A 17,492-nucleotide genomic window follows, 5' to 3' on the forward strand; every position below is an offset into this window, starting at 1 on the left:
TGAAGGTAGCGGGGTGGGCAGGGTGGGACCCTCAAGTTTGCGTGGTGTCCCCGCGCCCTCTGCCCGTCCCGCCGGGGCCATCTCGTCAGGTGCATGGTCTGGGAGGAGCCGTTACCGGGAATCGCAGGAAAAGTGAGCGAGGACTGGAGGGAATAGTCTTTAATCCCGCTTAAAAATAGAGTGCCCGGCTAAGAGATGACCAGCTAGTCGGCAGTTGTGGAGCACAGCTGGTTTATCCTCTGCCCCAGTATTCTTTGGGTTGATAAAAACAGTAGAGTCTGGTCACCTTTGGTTTTGAGTTAAGGTGAAATGATCCTGCCTGGAGTGCACAAGGAATATGAGTATGCAGAACTGTAGATGTTCAAAATGTTTTGGTAGCTTGCACTGTTTTGCATAACTGTTTTCAGGTGACTTAGTCTGCCAGACTGTCTGATAGGCTTCTGGAGAGAGTTGATCATTTCCAGGATGCAGTGCAGCATGTGGCAGGTGATAGCAAACCCTTGGGCTCAGTTTTGGGATGCTCAGAACCAATCCCTAGTTTATTGTCTGAAAAAGACATCTGATAACACATCTCTGATCAAACCATTCTCAGTTGTGTACTTGTGCAAGCTACAGTCAGAGGCAGATCAAGTCTGTCATAGTTTATCCATTCTTAATTTTGCTTTTTTGTTGGATGAGAAGCACAGTCCCTAATGTTTCCTTCCCAATTATGAGGACTGGGAAGATAGTGTGAGTATTTACAGAGAATTACCTTGCTTGTGTGTTACAGACCTAGAAAGTTACCCTAAAGTAGGCAGGACCACAGAACATTTTCTGTCTTGTTGCCCTGAGAAAGGACACTGTTTTTAGGAAATTCCTCCAGTGAGGTGAAGTTGGAGGGAAGGAGAGAAGAGACAGAGATGCAGTGTGGGCTTTTGAATTATTACATGGAAGTGCATTGGAAGAGAGTTCTTCACTTACAGAATGGCTTCAAATGGCAGAATTATTGAGAAAGTGTCTTTGATAATAGTTTGGCATCAAATAAATATCTCATGGGGGAGGCTGGTCCTGTCTTCCAAGTTTCATGTTTTGCAAAGTGTGAGTGTGTGTGTATGTCCTCCCTCTTTTTGGTGTCTGGGAGTAAAAAAGACCCATCCATGATACTAAAAATGTAAAAATTAATCTTACATTTTAAATGTAAGTTCAGTTACAATGATAGTATCTTTCCCTCAGTTCTGTGCAAAGGTATTGTGACATCATATGGATTTATGCAACTTCCAGATAACTGACCAAACACACTAAGATGTATAGGAAGGAGTAACAAATTCCTCTCTCATTTCTGAACTCCTTAAGTCATATTTGACTTCCACTTTTTGTTCAGATGCCTCAGCTGGAACTTTAAAAAAGAATCTGGGAGAAGGAGGTTATGTTGTCTGGACTTCTCCCTCCTTTATCCTGTGTGAAGTAACTAGTCCATGAGTAAGAATGACCAACTAAACGGGTGTCTCCTGCTTCTGACTCAGGACTTCTGGACTTCCACAACTTTTAATTCCACCATGGGATCATTTTAAATATCTCTCACCAGCACGGACTTTTAAGGATACCTTGTAGCCTCATTGAGATTTTTTCTATTGCCAGATGTGGGTTGAAATTGATCAAGTTGAAAGTTACTTTGAGGCAAAGACCAGACAAACCCAGGCCTGAATGCATCCAAATCCAGTGGAGTTGCAAAAGCTTCCTTTGCTTAAATAACAGTGCTAAACTGGTTTTTCCATAAGGCTAACATTTTATCAATTGTGGCTAATTTCTACTTGTAATATCATACATAAGAAGGGGCGAATATGTAGATGGGAGAAAGATAAATGTAGTCACAAGTCAGTCTAGTAACACTAGGAGGATTAAATACTGAAAATGTTTTCTTTGGAATATTATTCTGCTATAGTAACACCCTGAGCATTTTTACTTCAGAGCATTTGCTTCAGACTGTTCCTCAGTCAGAAAAAGGCATGCAATCATGTACTTCGTTTTATTAGGAATGAAAAAAAATCTATTAAAGCAGATTGTTTCATTTCAGAGGGGGTGAAGGGATCCTCATTAAGTAATGACTGACAAGGTTTCTATATGCAAATCTGAAACAAAATCAAACAAAACCTAATTTCTTTAAATCACTAAAATGTTCATCTTTAGATGTGACTATGCTTTAGGGAATAGGGAGTATAAATGTTAATAATTAATTATTTAAGTGAGAGTACCAGTTCTGATGTACCTTGCGGTTTTATTCAGCAGTAACTCGCAGGTGAATATTTCTCAGGGGACCAAGTTCATCATGAAAGCTCTTAGGATCTTTGCCCAGTTTAGGAGCTAAATTACTCTGATATTTAGCATGAAAATTAATTAAGCACCTCAAAATTTAAGCTGTATCAGAGGTTAGTCTTTGAACACTTCAAACTAGCTCCATGTTAAAGCCAGTTTCTGCTGGACAGCAGCTTTGTTTGTTTGAGGCACGGTGCTGTTAGAATATGCCAGACCTATGCATGCAATTATTTATGCCTCACTTGAGTGCTTAGATGATGAGATTGTAGCAGTGCTGTCCACTGGCTTGTAGTGGTAATGGCATAATGCTAATTCCTCTAGACACTTCTCTGTCATGATAATCTTTCTTTTAAAGGATATCAACCAGAAGCTGCAAGAAGATAACCAAGAACTGAGAGACCTTTGCTGCTTTCTGGACGATGACCGGCAGAAGGGCAAAAAGGTGTCCCGCGAGTGGCAGAGACTGGGCAGGTACAGTGCCAGTGTTATGCACAAAGAGGTTGCCTTATACTTACAAAAGCTGAAAGAACTGGAAGTGAGACAAGAAGAAGTGGTTAAGGAGAACCTGGAGCTGAAAGAACTGTGCGTGCTGCTGGATGAAGAGAAAGGAGGTGGAGCAGGCAGCCGGAGCTCCATCGACAGCCAAATCAGCCTGTGCCAGTTAACTGCAACGAGTGCTTACATAAGAGATGTTGGTGATGGGAGCAGTACTTCTAGCACGGGGAGTACAGACAGCCCAGACCATCATAAACATCACCCAAATACGAGTCCAGAACATCTTCAAAAAGCTCGGGGGGAAGGAAGCCCTGAGCACCAGAAACACAGGAGTATCAGCCCAGAGCACCTGCAGAAGCCTAGGAGTTCTGGCAGTCCTGATCATCACCTGAAAGGACCAAGCCCGGAACATCACAAAACCATTGTCAAAGTACCTGAACAACAAAAGCACAGCAGCAGCAGCCCAGAAACTATCCCAAAGCATGTTTTGAGTAGTAGCCCTGAACACTTTCAAAAGCAGAGGCCTGGTAGTAGCCCTGAGCATCAAAAGCACAGCAGTGGCAGCCCAGATCATCTTCAAAAGCACACGCCAAGTGGAAGTACAGAACATCTCCACAAGGTGAGGGGTACGAGCCCAGAGCATCTCAAACAACACTATGGAGGGAGCCCAGAGCACCTCAAACATCTCAGCGGAGGCAGCAGAGAAGGTACCCTCAGGAGACAAGTGACAGATGACCTGTCGCCTCACCACAGAAGTATATACAATGGAATGAATGGTGGGTCAATACATTTAGTGAAAACCTACTTTGAAACTTGCTAAGGTAGTTGCAGTGCTATTTCAGCTATTTCTGGAGAAGGAATGATGTTTGATGTGACATGAAAAGTAACAAGTCTGGTGTCAGCGTTATTCCTTTAGCAAGTCATTTAATCGGAGTATACCTGTTTGTCCATACAGCAAGTGTTGGGTAGATTATAAAAGTAAGGGAAAAGTGCATTTTGAGTGTTGGCATAAGGTACCAACGAGCAGCTCTTGGCCCTGATCCTGCTCTGTGGTTGGTAGATGTAAACTGTTTGTCCCTAGGTAGATTTCTGTTTGCATGGAGAGGAATTGCATTATGTTTCTCATCTTGCCTATATCTGAGTCAGCAGGATGGAGGTGAATGTCTCCCATTTTATTTCCACCTTCCTAACCTACCCTGTCTGTAGCTTTAAAGGTTTTAAAATTTCCTGTTTATTGATTCAAGGCTTCTTATATCCTTTTCCACAAACATTGGAAAATACCCCAGATGAAGAGCTACGCTCAATATAAATGCATCTGATAGCTCCTAAAGCTTTTCAAAGCCTGAAGTTTGCATGTGTTTAACTATAACAAATTAAAAATTAAGGAATATCTGAAAGGTTGTTTTTTTTTTTGCAGTTGTTATTGCTTGCTTTTAGAAAGACGTCCAGTAAACATGCCTAGCTTTTAAGAGCTGTGTATCCTCACTGATTGAAATTAATTACTGTTTTAGGATAGTCACAATGTAAGTATTTTGTTATTTTGAAAGTCAAGTGGTTACAGAGCTCAAACATCCTACTCTGCTGTAGAAATAACTCTTTATAGACTTAGCAGAATTTCTACGGCCTGCTACCTTTTGTTTCTTCCCTGTGCTTTGAGATATTTTGATGAAGGAAATTAGTGCCCTAGTTGAAAACCCATTTCTCAGACCTTTACTTTTAGATTTGGACTCGATGATTTTGCCTCAGCAGATTGTCTTGGATGAAGTTCATGTTTCCATTCTATAAGCAGCTGTGAGAAGTTGTGTTGACATCAGTGGCACTGACCACTTTTTGTTGGATCTGCTTGTGAGATGGAGGAACCTGTGAGCTCTGTGCTGGGTGCTGTCCTTATCCTTTATCACATCTGTCCATTTACCTGTTGGGATTAACTTGCAGAATGCCTTCAGTTAAGATAACCCTCTCTGTAGGGACAAATCCAGATTGTTTTCAGTGAAATGTGTATTCTTGACAGGGCTGATGGATCCCAAAGTGGTAAGTTTAGAGACTTCGCTTTTTAATGATTTGAAAATGATTACCAAGGTGAGTGTGTAACGAGTATGTGAAGATGTGTAACACAGAAGTTATTAAAGCTGGTCTTATACAACTTCCATTAAATAATATGTTTCTTTCTCCATCCAGCTCTTTCTGTTTAAATTGACCTGTCTGTGAGTAGTTTGAGGTATGGAACCAGACTTCCTAAAGGTGTGTTGCTTCTTGCACCCATGGTGTTCATTGGTCTATCACTGGTTGTGTAGAAAGGTGATCTAAAGTCTTCAGTATCTATTTTTAAAACTTAAGCACAGGTGAAGATATGGTTTTTCTGCTTCCAGCATGGTGGGATGTCTGTTTTTTTGGGTTTTTTTTTGTCCAGCTAGTCTTGTTAAGAACCATATTGCTAACAGTGTAGTGAAAGCAGTTGTTACTTGAATCCTGATTTCACTGGCTTCTTTTGCGCATTTCAACTATCTGCAATTTGGACTGAGGCCGCAGGGTGCTGGAGAGGGCAGCTGCTGCCTTGGGATCCTATTTATTGACTTTAATCAGAGCTTTGCCTGTCCTATGATTTATATAATCACTTTTACACAGAAGTCCTCTTTGGTTTGACAACTTCTCTCACCACTAAGTCGTCAAACCTCTCTTCTTTCATATATATATAATTTGGTGCAAGCTTGAGGTTTAATTCTGCCATGCGTCTGACCTTGATCAGTGGTAAAACTCTAGACAGCTGTGAGCAAGCTGAATTGTTCTGGGTATTTTGTGTTTTGATTTTGTCAACTACTGTAAAGTTGTGGAGAACATCTAATGTGGAAGTGGTGGACATGCTGGCCATTATCACTGGTTATTGCTGTGCAAGTAATGTGTAAACCTTAATTTGCATGTCCAGTGTATACCTGAACCTGCCAGCTGGGTGTAGGTGCTGAAAATCCTGATCTTCTGCATCTCTTGAAAGGAAAGGTGAAATTGTGACAACATGGGATAGAAAATGGTCTGGAAATCTGGTTCTAAACTCTGGTGAGCAATATAAAAGGATGACAGTTTTGATTCTTATCCCAAAATCCTGTAGTAAGTGTACTATATCACATTGGTGGAACTTGTTTTAAAATTGGAGCATGTCTAACTAGCAGATGTTTTCACATCTGTGTGATGAGTTTGCACGGCCCTTCTTATTGTAGTACTGTGGACTGTCATGTGAGCAGCAAGAGTGAAGTGTTTGTGACCCTAAGTGATGAACAGCAAAGACTCTCATGTTTTGACTCCTTGGTAAATAAAGGAATAAAATATTTTGACTAGATAATCAGAATTTACTGGGGCCAGTACAAACCTGTCCCATCCTTCTTGGTCTTAACTGGGCTGTGAATCAGGTCTGAGAGGAGAAGGTATTCCCGTGCATGTCAGACCTCATTCTAAATGTGCTGTGCTCTACCTGGAACTGGTGTACCTAATTGGATGCATATATGTGAACAGCCCAGCTATTCCTGGTGAGATGAGAACTTCCATATGCTCCTAACAGCTCCCATTTACCTGCATTTCTGGTCTTGTCAGCACCTGGTGACCACAGGGAATCAATGGATTCCATAGCATAGTGTTACCTCTACCAGAACTTGGGCTGTGTGTAAAAGCGTGGGGAATGGAGTTAGTGTTTGCAAACACTCTGAGCTAAACTCAAGCGAAAGCAGTTGCAGTACAATTTTACAGTGCTATCAGAAATATGATGTGCAGCTGTAGCCTGCTTTGTAGGATGTGGTTATGCATTAATCATTTGGGCTTCATGCATGTTTAAAGCTGTCATGAGGTGTGCAGGGTTACTTCAGTCTTTGGTCCATAGGCACAGCTGAAGGAATAAAGGATGAGGTGATAACATTTCCTTTCATAATTCTTCTCATTTTCTATGCTCAAAGGTTTGATCTTGGTGTTTTTTTCTTGTATGACATGTCAGCTTTCATTTATAAGATTTATAAAGCTTTAAAAAAACCCAACCCTGCTTCACGGGTCTCCTACATATTCTTCTGAAATGGGTGTTCTCAGCCCTTGGAGTGACAGAAAATGGGATGGGAGAGCTAAAACTTGGCTTGGTGTTTGTTACTTGGAAACACACGTATTTCATTTTAAAGCCTTTAAGCAAATAAAACAGTTTTTTTCTGTAATCACGCCTAAGTGTTGTGGGTAGTGAGAACAGAGGTATTTGGCATGGAAAGATTGCTGAAATTAAAAGAGAAAATACCAGTAGTATTTTACAGAACAATGCAATTTTTCTTACAGAACAAATGCAACATCACCTCTCCTGGAACAAAGGTATTTGTAGGCTAAATAGAGACTCAGCCTAAATTTTGAACACTTGCCGTTATAAATGAGCTTCTTAGAAGGAAAATAAAAACTGCACTGAGTAAAAAGAGGAAACTGCAGTATGACTTCAGAGAGAAAAAACTTAAAACAATGTTACTGAGTTAACTGATACCCTCTGTGGAAATAGCTCCTATTTGCTGGCCAAGGAGGGAGATGATGTCATGTTTCCATGTAGGTTTGCTTATACATTATGTTTCTTAAAGTTGGAATGGAAATAATTTGTCTGTCACTAATAGCAGTGTACAATACTTTGGGTATGACTGGACCTTTCCTGGTGGTACCCACCACTGCCACTGGGAGCCTGATGCAGGATTTCTTTCTCTTGCCTACAGGATCAGTAGAATTTTTTGCTTTGAAGTAATCTGCTGTTTACGTCAGATAGTTAAAGTGTGGAACTCTGAAGCTTTATGTCAATTGGAGTCTTGCAATTGGATTCTGTGGGTTTTATGTCAAACTTGTAAATTGTTTTAGCTGTTACACACCGTAAGAGAACTGGGGCATGATGTGTGAATATGTGTGTGATTAGGGCGTGCTGCATTTATTACTCAACTCATTCTGTGGTGTAATTTATCAAGTTGAAAATGTGTCTTGCAGTATCAAAACAATGAACCTACTAGAAACTCATGTAGGACTTTTGGGAGGACTTTTACACTTGCATCTCCTTAACTTCACTGACAAAGCCTGTTTTGCTTAGAATGTTTTAGTATAAGGTGGTTCATCCTTCCAGCAAAACTATTGATATGTTAATGGCAATGATGCCTCTCCTTATAAAGAAACTGGCCTGGTTTCATGCAGTTATATGTGTTCCAGCGCTGATTCCTGCAAAGTTCAGTGGGTGATTGAAGTGTCAAGCAGTGGTGCTGAGCACAGAGAGAGGCACTAGGAGGGACTCAGCTGCACAACTCTTGCTGCAAGACTGGGAGTACACCCCAGCCGTGTGTGACACACAGCTCATTCTGGGAAGTCACTCCTTTCAAGTTATATGCTTTTTCCTTTTTTCCCTTAGGCTGCATATCCTGCTACACAGATGGCTTTGTTTTGCAGTAAGGACTGGATGCTAATTTAGTCTTTCTTTGATGGAAGCAAGAATCAGAGCAGGGAATATACATGTTGCCTTTAAACCATCACTGGTGTATGATATTTCTCTGAGAACAAGGTCCCTGTTAGTCTGTAAGGACTGTGTTAACAAGGGGGGAGGGAATTTGTGCTGACTACATAGCTTCTGCCAGGGACTCGGGAGCTCATCCCCCAGTCCTGGTGGCAAACCCCAGTTCCACAGAGCCCATTCAGTAGCTCCCTGCAGACCTGCGAGGAGTGCCCTTATCTTCCAAGCGTTTAACCAGTGTGAAGTGGAGGTTAGCAGCTCTGCTGGCAGGCCGAGTAATTGGAGATGTGTGGCCATAGCTCTTGTTTGGAGTGTCTGTTGGAACCTCCCTGACATCTGACCCCGGAGCTCCAGAAGTGAAAGGCTGACATCAATCACAGCACTGTTACTGACACTGCCTCCACAAACACTGCAAGCCAGTGCTTGTGCACATCCTCTGACTTCACTAGTGTTACACCTGGGATGGAGCTGACATACTCATTTTTCTTTTGTTTATTTCATTGTGCATTTTATAAAAATAATGTTTTTTTTTCTGAGTAGTGAGTGGGAGTTTGTTTTGGTATGTAAAGGAGACAATAGAGAAGCATATTTAGTTTTCGTGGTGGTTGGGTCAAGATGTAAGCCTTTACCTCAGAGAGCTTATTAGGAGTTTGCATGGCTGTCATCTGCCTGAAAGATGTGGGGAGATTTGTATGTTATTTTAGTTTTTTAATGCCAGAATGGAGAGTTCTCACATTAAAGCCTTGTCTGAGTCTTTGCTTAGAGAGAGTACTTCTAGCCCAAGCTCATGACCTCATGTAACAGCCCTTCACACAGCTTTTGGAATTAGTGTTATGATTTCATAATAGTAGAATATGGTTTTAGAAATATTAGTGATTAAATTGTCAAATCCTCTGAACTTTGACAGTTATAATGCAGAGTTAGACTATTATAATCGCTTTGGTAAGTGCTGCTTGTTTAAGAGCTTCAGCCTTGCAGCGTATATTATGTGTGTCAAAGAGTGTCCTCTGTCTTCTATTAACAGGATTTTTTTTTCCTTGAGTTTATTAGGAAGTTAACAATGGAGAGTTGTTGCGGGTTGTGCAGGGATTGGCAGCTGAATGGGTTAACAGGGAAGAGCATAGCAGTCAGTGTAGGTGGGGTTCACATTCTGTGCTGCCATTCACACACAAAGTGCATGGATGTTGGCAGGAGTAATGGACAGCAAGGCATTCCAAATTATAGGGTATTTAATGAGGTATAATAAAGCTTTGTGTGCATAAGAAAATTACTCTGGCAATGAAAATTCTTTGGCTTCAGAGCTAGTAAGTCATGTCTTAATTAGTAAACCGAAGCACAGCTTATCTTAGGTCGTGTTGTCATATACACAGATATATAGTTACTGAGAGGCACTGAGAATTGTCCTCAAGTCATGATCTGAATATAAATCTTCTCTGCATATGCTTCTGGACCAGTTAAAGGGTGGTCTCTGTGAAGAGATCCAGCCAGGAACAAAACACTGAGCTTTGAATTTTGCTTAATGCAGAAAGACGTACAGTAATCAGTTTCAGAGGAAATGAATTCTCTAAGTACAACATGGGGGTGAAGGACATACACTAAAGTTGTCTTTAAAAAAATAAACACAGTAATGATACTAGTCTGTGCACACTTTGGGTTTTTATAAATTTTTTTTTTAAGTGATTTTAATTCTGCAAGGCACACAGAAAAGAGTCTGATGTGGATCATGATCTGAGATCTGTCCATGAGCATGTGGTACGCAACATGGAAGGGTGTGCAAATTTATTGATTGTGAATGGGAAAGCTGCTATCTTGGGCTAGGCTGTCTTGAAGGATGAACGGTTTTGTGAAGGCTGTGAATAACAAACTCTTAGTTCTACTTGTCAGTTCTGCGATAAAATTTCTGGCATATTTGCGTTGTTTCTGTATATTCATGGACAGAGGAAGAAACCAGCAGCTTTGGACCTGTATACTTCAGCAAGGACATTTTTCTTCTATCTTTTTTATTTGCATAAAATGAACATTTTTTTATTTTTGTGACCTTTACTGATTTGTAAAAGTCCAAATAATAATTTGAGAGGTTATTTAGACTAATCAAACACAGAAATGTTCTATCACTGCCAAGAGTAAAAGATATAGTGAGCCGTGTGGTAAGGAACAATATTGAATGTCTCCTAAAGGTCTCTATTTTGGTACTTCCTCAAGGTTGCACAAATGATTACAGAGCTTTTATGCCTGTAATAGTAAACTTCTCTAATTTGATCAGGAGTGAGATAGCTCCTTCAAATGTTTGACCTCAGGACTCACTGGGTTTCTTTCAGTGCATCTCTTTAGGTTCCTTAGTTCCTGTGAATCATGAAAATTTGCCTTGATCAATGCTTGCTGTGGGCTCATGGAGCAAGTACCTGTGACTTGGATTCAAACTGAAGATACTTTTCACAAAAGGCACAAGGCTGATTCATCACTCTGTAGCTCACACTTGTGCCAAGTGCAGATAAGCACAAGTGGAGAAAGGCATTGATAGGTGACCCACATCCCCTCTTGGTTTCTGAGTCTGGTTTTGTTGTACCATGAACAAAACTTAATGATGTTCAAAATCCATCTTATGATTTTTGTGGTCTGAAAACATTACTCAGGACATTAAGATGGGTCTCTAAAAATACTGTTTGCTTATGAGAAAGAACATTTCACTGAAGGCAGATGAATACATCAAGCACAAGTATATGAATGCTGTGAGGTAAAACCTGAAAATTGACTCAGAACCTTTGAAGTATTTGAGCACTTCACTCCTGACTTGCACTGAAATGGGACGCCCAGACAGCAGCAAGAAGCTTAAATGTGTGTGCTCATGCAGTGCTCTGAAGGAAGTCACTTGTCTGTTACTGTCATTCTTCTTGTTTACTTGGGTCCATTTTAGAATTTTATGTAACCTGAAGTTAAATTTTGAATTTTAGGTTTTTGCAGCATCATTAAGTCCATAAAGAAAACATGACAAGAATGCATTCCAGCAATTTTTTCTTCTTAACCAGCTCTCCAATCACTAAGACCAAAGGCTCTTCAGTCTTGACTAAAACAGCAGAAGATACCAGAATCTATGTCTTCTCCAGGTACAGGTACTAAGAACCTTTTGATTTATTCCTGTTGTTGGAACTTGACACCTGGTCTATACTCCAGTCAGGAATGCTACATTTTGACCACTTACAACCACAGCATGTGCAAATATTTTGGAGGACTAGGAGGACAAAAGCATCCTGAGCTTTTAATAAAATAAATCCTAATTTCATCATGAAGGCATTGGGATTTGCATATTTTATCTTCTCTGTGAACACAATAACATGGGAAGATTTTTTAACTTTGGAGTGTACTGGAACATTGTATTCAGACTGATAAAAATGAATTGCTGGATTGCCTGACAGCATGGAAGGCATTGGTCAGACTACCTTGGAAGCATGGATCACAGAGATTTTTCCTGGCAAGTCACTTTATCAGCCTGGTTTTGTCAAGAATGAGTTGGATATTGTTGACTCCTTATATTGATCACACATGCAATTACATCTACATGTCCACCCATGGAATACTGGAAAGGTGCTTGGGGAAGTCCAAGAAGAGATGCAGCACGAAAGGACTTGCTTAGCCCACTTTGATGATAACTCTACAACAACCCAAATTAAGCACAGTGCATTGTACTTAAATGACAAGTCAAGGCTTATCAACTGCTACCTGGAAATGTGTCCTTCAGGCGCCGGAGCCAAGAGTCAGTTTCCTGGGCAACACATTCTATTCCACCTCTTTTAATGATGGTGTTTTCATTTTGTTTTATTTTTTCAACTAACAAAACTGACAGGCCTGATTCTGATGTCAGTTTGGAAAATGGGTATCTAAAGGCTTAGTGAAGAATGTTTGAATGAGAATTTCTGCTGGTGTGGAGAGCAAAATATCTGTTGCATTTATCACTTTGAAAAGATCTATACTTTAAATGTAGCAAACCTTGGCTGTGTCTACTTCGTGGTTAGTGGAGTTACACTTGCCAGGTGTATTTTTCAGTTGACTGATGTTAGATATTAATCCTGCATGTCACTTAGACTTAATGTAAGATTTTGGGATATTCATTGTCCTTGCTGCAGGGGAAACAGGATGTTGACTGTAAAGATGCATTCAGGTGACACTTGTTCTCAAATTTAACACTCCAGTCAAGTGCTTTTGATACCTCCCCAATTTTGTTTGATTTTGATTTGTTGTTGCAGTGCTGCTCAGAAACACATCGTGATGCCTAGGGTGCAAGAGGCTCAGGAAACTCATGAGAAAGGATCTGTAATGGAAGATGAAAGTGACTAGTAGACTTTGACTCCCCAGAATGAGAAAAATCCAGATAATGTTGGCATTCTGTTGATTACAAGATTCTGTTTCCCAGGGAACCAGGAGCATTATAATTCCAAGCACTGAGCCACAGTGGTCTGTGTTTTTGCCTGTCAGTGCAGGGTTCAGGTGTCACAGGAATGCGAATTGTCATGCCAGTTATACAGTGACTAACCCAGCCAGTTGGTTTGCTCCTCAGCTCCTCTGACTGTTGATGTGGGACTTACTGAGTGCTCATCATATCTGGGGAAACACAGTGAGAAACTGTCTCTCAAAGAACCTTTCTTCACTGCTCCAGAAGTCTCATCAAGAATCTGGAAAAGATAAAGCTGAGGACAGCCCCAGTTTAGCCACATCTGGAAATGTTTGTTGCATACATAGAGACACATTTGAGCAAACAGATTTCTGTGTTTTAATGGTGTAAATCAGAAGTAGCTCTTTGACCTACAGATTGCAGGCACAGTTCTTTTCTTTTTCTAAACACCATCCCTGTAGCAATCCAAATTCAGGATTCAGTTCCTAATTCAGAACTTGAGCCAGCTGCAAATCATGTGTAGGTCCAGGGGTGAATGAGACTGTAGACCTTGGCTTGGCATGACATGAAGTGTCACCTGTGGGCCTGTCTGCTTCCAGCTCCATCACTGCTCATTCCCCACACCATGCAAGATGTGGCCTGGAAGCAAACCAGTCAGCTGGGCTAGAGGCTGTCTGTGTGGAGGTGTGAGATTTTAGTGATAGCTAGTCGGATAAGGCTTGGTTCAATTTCATTGCAGGCAAGTTTGCTAATGCCTGTTCTCCTGGGATGGGAGATCTGAGCATCCAAAGCCAAGGTGTGCTCCTTATGGCTCAGGTGGCTCCCTTCACCTTCTGCTGTGGCACCACTGCAGTGGGGTCATCAGACCTTGTATCCTGTTGTCTTGTTCTGGTTTTGTGAACACATGTTTTTAAATAAGTATTGTGCAGAAAACGTAACTCTCCAAAATGCAAAGCCTAACTTAAAAACCCAAACCCAAGCATATGCCAGATCTGAAATTCAGCACAATAAATGTTCAGTGATACCTATTTTGTGTGTCTGTGGTATGTTTAAATTTTGCTGAATTCATAAACAGAGGGAAAGACCAAAACCTGTAACATGCTGCTCAGTAGACTAATGATGTTTATGCATCTTGTGGAAATTGCCATTGCAGTATGTCTGTTCTTTTCAGGCCCAATCTATTGGACCAAAACCCTTTTGTTCTGGTTGGTGCTGCAGAAGCTTATTTCTGAGTTTCAGTGAGTTCTGTGAGCTTCTGAAAAGTCCAAAGCCAGTCTGTGATCGCAGAGGTGGAAACTGGGGCACCTAGATGTTGCTGTTCTTCTTTGCTCACTTGGTTGCTGTGGAAAGCCTTCAGCAAGGCCTCTCTTTGCTCCAGCTTGTAATGTGGAGTTTGAGCCTACAGAGGCTTGGGGCCCTGAAGATATTTTGTATGTTGACCAGGATAGCATCGATGTGTGGAACATGGATTTACGTGCGTGAACGCTCCCCTGATGGCAGCCAAGTCAGAAAAAATGTCTCTATGAAGGTGAGACTGCTGTGTGTAAAGAGCTGTGGGTGTACTGTTACCCTGAGGAAATGCTTACACTTGGCAGCGCTGCCTGGTTACTCCTTGTGGCTTTTTGTCCATAGTTCTAGAAACAATTTTCCAATGATGCACATATTGTGATCATTACCTTGTGTGTGAAGGACCATGAGCTAAACAAATGACAAGACAGTATTAATCAGTCACCAACTAAATCTTAAAGGCAGATTTCCTGAGGTTTTTCCACTGATTATTCCATTGCAACATACCAGTTTTCTAACAGCTTTCTTTGGAGTCTGTTTTGAGTGGGGTGTAAAAACTGGGGCTGAAGTTACTCACATGTCTAGAAAACACCTTTATGAACAATTAGCTTCATACAAACAGTTACAATGTGTTTCCTTTCAAAATCAATTTTTAAGGCAATGGTCCTTCCTTCCTGAGTTTCCTGAATTGTACTCACCAGGTCACTGGGAAACAAAGCTATTTTTGATTCTTTTGTGTGCGTGCAGCAGTCATATTAGATGCTGTTAATGTACATTGCATTTACAGGGGTGCTTAAAAGTGTCCTTGCACATAAAGTGATCTGCAGTGAAACCACACCTGAAGTGCTGTGATAGCTTTACTAGACGAGGCTCTATTTTTCTGTCTGGTTTCTTGTGGCCTTTTTCTACTGTTGCAGAGTAGTTGTGTAGCTGTCGTTGTCTTCATTTGGGAGATCAAGATGCTGATACAAATCAGAGGCAAGGTCAGCTATCAGCTGAGGATTTCAGGCTAGTAGCTCTTACAATCAAAAGGAGTATTCATCTTTCATCAGGGTAAAATTTGAACATGAAGGCTCTTGAGCTTAAAAAAATGAGAACACAGTATTTTGGCAAGATAGTCATCTGGCCCTTTGTATCAATCAACAGTGTGGCATGTTGTGAATATGCCAGGGAGGAGGGGAAGTGGTACTTAGCAGATATAAATCTCCATGATGAGGCTCAGTCTGAACATCTGTGAGTTGGCAGATGTGGAGAGAGGAACTCAGAACTGGAGCTGTTTTTGCTGAGTGCATGCAGACTCATTTCTCGCAGGTAGGTGGTTTCTGCTATCTGTCAAATACCACAGGCTGAAATGTTTGCTTAAAGTCATGTGAAGTGGTGGCTGTACTGGAGGGAAGACTGAGGAAAGGTTCTCCATGTCTGCCAAAGGATGGAGGTTTCCCGTGCAAAGTAACTGTAGCAGAGGCATTTCTATAAATGTTTATGAATAGCACTGCTCAGAATTCAGCCCAAGGTTTAAAGTTCCCACTCCATAGGGAGTCAGCTCTGACGACCAGCAACGACAGCCTAAACATTTCCAGGCAGGGCTGTGTGCTGACAGGACTGCGGTAACAATTCTTGTTGTGAGCACAAAGTTACTGCAATTACAGCAGCTTCCTGCCATGCCAGGCAGCCAGTTTTTAATGGCCCTTCTCTTGCTGAAATGTGGTCTGAGGGCAGTTTAATGATTCAAACCTGGGCAGAGATTAAAGAGACATTAGTACTGTTACTATTTTAATCTTAAACTAGAGCAAACACCAGGTTGTGTGTCCTGAGCATGATTTAGCAACCTGTTAGTCTTTTAATTATCTCCTTCCTAATTAGATTGGTCTGATTATTTAGTGCTTGAAATAATTGCATATTTTTAAGTTCTTGGGGCAGTAGCTTTTGGAGGAAATTCATTGCTTTTCATTTTACAGACGTTTTGTCTTTCATGCTGAAGTACAGGAACATATGGTGCTACTTCTGAGGTAGCACTTGTCTAAATATCTTTGCTTGTAAAATTTTCTGTAGAGCCATATAATTTTTTCCTGTAAAAACATTCCTAATGTATTTAACCGATTTCAGAGCTACAGCAGGCCATTATCACGTTGTTGTCATTGTAAACTTTTAATGGATGTAGGTCAGGAAATGAAACTCTGAACCCCCACTAAGAAAAATGAACAGTAAGTAGTCAGAAGTTCAAAGGAACTAGTAAGGAATAATGCTAATTGCCTTAAAGAAATAGAATAATTTATCAAAACACTTCCTAGATATTTTGAAAGGGTCAAACAAGTGATTTTACTTTTAAGCTGAACTCTCGGGGTGTCACTGACAGTCAGTAGTCATGGAATTCTCTGATTCAGTGTCCAGGGTCTTCACATGGTTGCTCTGTTCAGGCTTGAGACATGAGCATGCATTAAAACATGTTAAATAGCAGCATATTCACCTGTATACAATAAAGGAAAACTGTAAATGTTTCTGAGATCGAGGTGGTATAGCTAGAAAAGTCAGAGTAGATTAACTGGAATATTCTGTATACTTTTGTCTACACTGCTAGACTCTTACCCAGCACCAGAGATGATTAGCACGAGGCTAATTGACCTGTTAAATAAAATTCTTCAGAAATGTGCAGGAATATTTATCTGGGGAATGATAAAGATCTAAAACTACCCTTCTTACATAGCAGGGGGGGAAGCAGGATTCTGATCGAGGTGGTCCTCCTGAAGGAAAGTAGCCAGCACAGGGGGATGCAGTGAGGATAATCTACATTACCTGGCATTGCTCTGAGGTGTAGGACTGCTGCCAGGCTGATGGCAGCGTCCTGTGCTGCCCTGTTTCTTCCCAGCTGCTGTGTTGTCCAGGAGCCAATAGCTTGAGTGCACGAGGATGGAATTGGACAGACTCAGAAATACAAGCTTCCAGAAAATATTCTAGTGTGCCTTCTAGCATATGGGCAGGTTGATTTAACCACTACCTGAAGCACCTTTTGCTGTTTAAAATAGATGAGCAGTTGCCTGTTTCAGACTCGTGTGTGTGGTGCTGTAGAGAGGCACATGTGTGTGGTTATGTGAGCTGTTCCCTTGCTGCTCCTGCAAACGAACAGCTCTCCATGTTGGGGATCCTGATCCAGATAATGAAATCTTTTAGGGCTTGGTACTTCTTTTGTTTATGGAGGTGGCTGACTTTAACACTTGCATGTTCCCACCAAGTTCACAGGCTTTTAGAAGCAGGGTGGGTTTAAATGGTGTCATAAAAATATGAGCTGGGACTTGGAAATGTATTCCAGGGGAGGCAGGCAGCAATCCCTCTTTGACCATAATGTTCTGGTCTGAAGGAAATCTTGCGACTTTTCTTACAAGTTGTATTCTTCCACTGTTTGCTTTCACTGAGACTGATACTTGACATGGAGACTCTCAGTCCAGGTTTGAAGGAGGTAAAATGACTCTGACCTTTCTGTCCCTGGGACACTCCCTTTGTTGGTCACCGGGCTGCTAGGCTCCCTCTCTGCTCCCTTGGACCTGC

At 41.2% G+C, this 17,492-nt stretch overlaps 1 protein-coding gene across 1 annotated transcript in view; it reads left to right on the forward strand.

Moving 5' to 3' along the window:
- Positions 1-2,647: 2,647 nt before the first annotated feature.
- Positions 2,648-17,492, forward strand: part of CCDC85A (coiled-coil domain containing 85A) — a gene marked incomplete at its 5' end in the record, with an annotated part of 65,030 nt that continues 50,185 nt past the window's right edge. Inside the window, one exon of the mRNA XM_009081944.1 lies at positions 2,648-3,563. Coding sequence (XP_009080192.1) covers positions 2,648-3,563 — 916 coding nt within the window. The remainder of the gene's footprint in view (positions 3,564-17,492) is intronic.

This window comes from Acanthisitta chloris, unplaced genomic scaffold, assembly GCF_000695815.1.
Source record: "Acanthisitta chloris isolate BGI_N310 unplaced genomic scaffold, ASM69581v1 scaffold21090, whole genome shotgun sequence".
Taxonomy (NCBI): domain Eukaryota; kingdom Metazoa; phylum Chordata; class Aves; order Passeriformes; family Acanthisittidae; genus Acanthisitta; species Acanthisitta chloris.